The sequence below is a fragment of the Xenopus tropicalis genome, chromosome 7 (genome assembly GCF_000004195.4).
Source record: "Xenopus tropicalis strain Nigerian chromosome 7, UCB_Xtro_10.0, whole genome shotgun sequence".
NCBI lineage: Eukaryota > Metazoa > Chordata > Amphibia > Anura > Pipidae > Xenopus > Xenopus tropicalis.
Genome location: NC_030683.2, coordinates 60952426 through 60957126, shown reverse-complemented (window position 1 = coordinate 60957126; position 4701 = coordinate 60952426). Strand labels below are relative to the sequence as shown.

General features: G+C 44.1%; 1 protein-coding gene across 1 annotated transcript; it reads left to right on the top strand.

Annotated features, from left to right (window-relative positions):
* Positions 1-2384: 2384 nt before the first annotated feature.
* On the top strand, positions 2385-4308 carry LOC101731651 (coiled-coil domain-containing protein 77). Its single transcript, XM_012966836.3, has 2 exons — positions 2385-2533; positions 4119-4308. Exons 1-2 carry the CDS (start codon positions 2417-2419, stop codon positions 4263-4265), a joined length of 264 nt encoding a protein of 87 aa, XP_012822290.1. The 5' UTR covers positions 2385-2416; the 3' UTR covers positions 4266-4308.
* The last annotated feature ends 393 nt before the right edge of the window (positions 4309-4701 follow it).

Sequence of the window (4701 nt, the reverse complement as noted above, 5' to 3'; positions counted from 1 at the left end):
GACAGACAAACACAGTGACAGTTACACATAACTATAAACCCAGTGAGAATGAGGAATGAATGGATATTGGGGAGTTGTATCAGAAGTCAGAACCAGCAGTGCAGAGAACAGAACGGGACAGACAGACAGACAGACAGACATAGGGACAGTTACACATAACAAAAACCCAGTGAGAATGAGGAATGAATGGATATTGGGAAGTTGTATCAGGAGTCAGAACCTGCAGTTCCGGAAAGGGAAAGGGACAAAGAGACACAATGACAGTTACACATAACTATAAACCCAGTGAGAATGAGGAATGAATAGATATTGGGAAGTTGTATCAGGAGTCAGAACCAGCAGTGCAGAGAAGGGAAAGGGACATACATACACAGTGACAGTTACACATAACTATAAACCCAGTGAGAATGTTGAATGAATGGATATTGGGGAGTTGTATCAGGAGACAGAACCAGCAGTGAAGAGAAAGGGGCAGCTGACACAGAACGGGACAGACAGACAGACAGACAGACATAGGGACAGTTACACATAACAAAAACCCAGTGAGAATGAGGAATGAATGGATATTGGGAAGTTGTATCAGGAGTCAGAACCTGCAGTTCCGGAAAGGGAAAGGGACAAAGAGACACAATGACAGTTACACATAACTATAAACCCAGTGAGAATGAGGAATGAATAGATATTGGGAAGTTGTATCAGGAGTCAGAACCAGCAGTGCAGAGAAGGGAAAGGGACATACATACACAGTGACAGTTACACATAACTATAAACTCAGTGAGAATGAGAAATGAATGGATATTGGGGAGTTGTATCAGGAGTCAGAACCAGCAGTGCAGAGAAGGGAAAGGGACAGACAGACACAGTGACAGTTACACATAACTATAAGCCCAGTGAGAATGAGGAATGAATGAATATTGGGAAGTTGTGTCAGGAGTCAGAACCAGCAGTGCAGAGAACATAAAGGAATGAATGGAGACTCTGACATTGTATTAGGAGTCAGAACCAGCAGTGCAGAGAAGAGAAAGGGACAGACGGACACAGTGACAGTTACATAACTATAAACCCAGTGAGAATGAGGAATGAATGGATATTAGTGAGTTGTATAAGTTGTATCAGGAGTCAGAACCAGCAGTGCAAAGAAGAGAATGGGACAGACAAACACAGTGACAGTTACACATAACTATAAACCCAGTGAGAATGAGGAATGAATGGATATTGGGGAGTTGTATCAGAAGTCAGAACCAGCAGTGCAGAGAACAGAACGGGACAGACAGACAGACAGACAGACATAGGGACAGTTACACATAACAAAAACCCAGTGAGACTCCCATCTCCCTCAGTCCCTTCTGCATCCTCTGGCTCCCCCACTCCCTACTGCGTCCTCCGACTCCCTCCTCCCCTGCTCCTTCCTCCAACTCCCTGCTCCCCCACTCCATCCTCCGGCTCCCTGCTCCTTCCTCTGACTCCCTTCTCCCCAAATCCCAGCTGTGTCGTCCGGCTCACTGCTCCCCCGCTCCGTCCTCCGGCTCCCTGCTCCCCTGCTTCGTCCTCCGACTCCCTGCTCTGTCCTCTTGCTCACTGCTCCCCCGCTCCGTCCTCCAGTTCACTGCTCCCCCACTCCCAGCTGTGTCCTCTGGCTCACTGCTCCCCCCGCTCCGTCCCCTGACTCCCTGCTCCCCTGCTTCGTCTTCCGACTCCCTGCTCTGTCCTCCGGCGGCTCCCTGCTCCCCCGCTCTGTCCTCCAGCTCCCTGCTCCCCCGCTCCGTCCTCCAACTCCCTGCTACCCCGCTCCCCGCTGCGCCCTCCGGCTACCCGCTCCCCCATTCCCTGCTGTGTCTGCAGGTCTACAGGTAGTAGCCAGGGGTGAGGAGGCAGCCGGGGCCAGGTTAATCACCTTGGGGGGCCGGATACGCCCCGCGGGTCATAGTTTTAGGATCCTTGATTTAGTATGATGTAGAAAGTAATATTCTAATACAATTTGCAATTGGTCTTTATTTTTTTGTGTTTATTAAATTTATTTTACTTTTTGTTCAGCCACTCCCGAGTTATCTGGTTGCTAGGGTTTAAATTACCCAATTAGCAACCAGGGAGTAGTTTAGTGAGAGACTGGTATATGAATTGGAGAGGGCCTGAATAGAGAAATAAGCAATGAAAAGTAACAATAAAAAGTAGCCTCGCGGAGCAATAGTTTCTTAGCTGCCGGGGTCAGTGACCCCCATTTGAAGGTTGGAAAGAGTCAGAAGAAGAAAGCAAATATTTAAAAACTGCTTTGTTCGTTTTTATAAAAATGTGACTGTTTATCTCCCCTAGTCCTCCTGTAGTGTTACAGTTACCCAACATTTGCTTGTGAGATTAATATCCAATGTTATTCTTATACCAGGAACGTTCCGATAAGGTGGCCAAGCGGCTGCAATTGATGACGCAGATATACGAGGCTCTGGAGAAAAGGCGCAACATGGAGGTAGAGGGCTATAAGACTGACATCAAGCTGCTGAGACAGAGGTTAAAGGATGTAGAGAAGCAACTATTCAAGGTGAGTCTGGGATAGACCGACGGCAAGATTTTCTGTTGCATGCATCTCATTGCCTTATACGAAAGCATATCTATATACAGAAACAAGATGGCAGAGAATAAAAAGTGTCACATTAACCAAACAGGGGAAAACACACAGGCTGGTATTTTCTAGTATGATCTAGTAGAAGAGAGAGCTATTCTGAGAAAATTTGCAATTGGTCTTTTTTTTTATTTGTGGATTTTAAATTACTTAGCTTTTGTTCAGTAGCTTTCCAGTTCTAAATTTCAGCAGCTATCTGGTTGCTTGGGCTCAAAGTAGCCTAGCAACCAGTCAGCGCTTTAAATAAGAGACTTGAACATGAGTAGGAGAGCACCTGAATAGAACGATAAGTAATAAAAAAGGACAATAAAAATAAAACTGTAGCCTCACAGAGCGGTAGTTTATGGGCTGCCAGGGTCAGTGACCCCCATTTAGAGCCAAAGACGAAGAATGCAAATGATTAAAAAAACTATAAACAATAACAAATTAAGACTAATTAAAAATTGGCCGTTCTATTAAGTACTAAAAGTTAACTTGAAGGTAAACCACCACTTTAAGAAAAAGAAGCTACAGGTATAGGACCCGGTATCCAGAATGCTCGGGACCGAGGGTATTCCGGATAAGGGGTCTTTCCGTAATTTGGATCTCCATACGTTGTCTACTAAAAAATCAATTAAACATTAATTAAACCCAATAGGATTGTTTTGCATCCAATAAGGGGTAATTATATCTTAGTTGGGATCAAGTACAGGGACTGTTTTATTATTACAGAGAAAAGGGAATCATTTAACCATTAAATAAACCCAATAGGGCTGTTCTGCCCCCAATAAGGGGTAATTATATCTTAGTTGGGATCAAGTACAGGTACTGTTTTATTATTACAGAGAAAAGGGAATCATTTAACCATTAAATAAACCCAATAGGGCTGTTCTGCCCCCAATAAGGGGTAATTATATCTTAGTTGGGATCAAGTACAGGTACTGTTTTATTATTACAGAGAAAAGGGAATCATTTAACCATTAAATAAACCCAATAGGGCTGTTCTGCGGCCAATAAGGGGTAATTATATCTTAGTTGGGATCAAGTACAGGTACTGTTTTATTATTACAGGGAAAAGGGAATCATTTAACCATTAAATAAACCCAATAGAACTTTTCTGCCCCCAATAAGGGGTAATTATATCTTAGTTGGGATCAAGTACAAGGTACTGTTTTATTATTACAGAGAAAAAGAAAATCAGTTTTAAAATTCCGAAATATTTGATTAAAATGGAGTCTATGGGAGACGGGCTTTCCGTAATTTGGAGCTTTCTGGATAACGGGTTTCCGGATAAGGGATCCCATACCTGTACTATGATATTTGGAGCAGCAGTTACATTTTCTAGCCAGTAGGGGGAGCTCAAACTTCATAACACTGCTATTGCTGTACTAGAGGATTAAACACACACAGCGAGGTGGCTCGTGGGTATAACCAAACTAAGAAGGAACCCCTATGGGTAAGGGCCCTGTGGGGGGGAGAGGAGTTGTGAATTAATCTTGCTCTCCTCTTTTTGCTCTCCTCTCAGGTGACGCTGAACATCGGGCCAGACCAAGATCTTGCCATTCTGGATGCAGTGCGGCAGGGCAACAAAAAGACGCAAAAAATTCAAGGGGAACTGCGCAACCTAAAGGCCAAAATCTATGGCCTGGAGAATGAACTGAGAATCGGATAGAGCACAAGGGAGACTGACAGAGCTGCCACACTAAATGAGGAGCTGCAGGTAAAGGTCAACCCTGGCTCTACCTCTAGGATTATATAGTGTGTTCAGCCCAGGAAGGAAGAATATAGGCGAGCTGATCTTCTCCCGATAGCCCCACGTACGGGTGGGCGATATTGGGTGAATTTAGACTAATTCGGTCATTTGGCCCTGGGGCTAAAGGGCTTAAATGCCAACAACGTGTCCCATACGTCGTTGGCATTTAAAGGCGTCTCTTTGCAGCGGCAGAGTGTATAAGTGTTCCTAATTTGTTTTTAGCGTAGCTTTGCCATGTGTAACTTTGGTGTATAAAAATAACTTTACTTATTTTGAATTCATCGGAATGTGTACTTTCCAAAAATATATGGTTTTCTGGAGGTCTGTGTATAGTTAGGGGGGAGTTACTGCACAT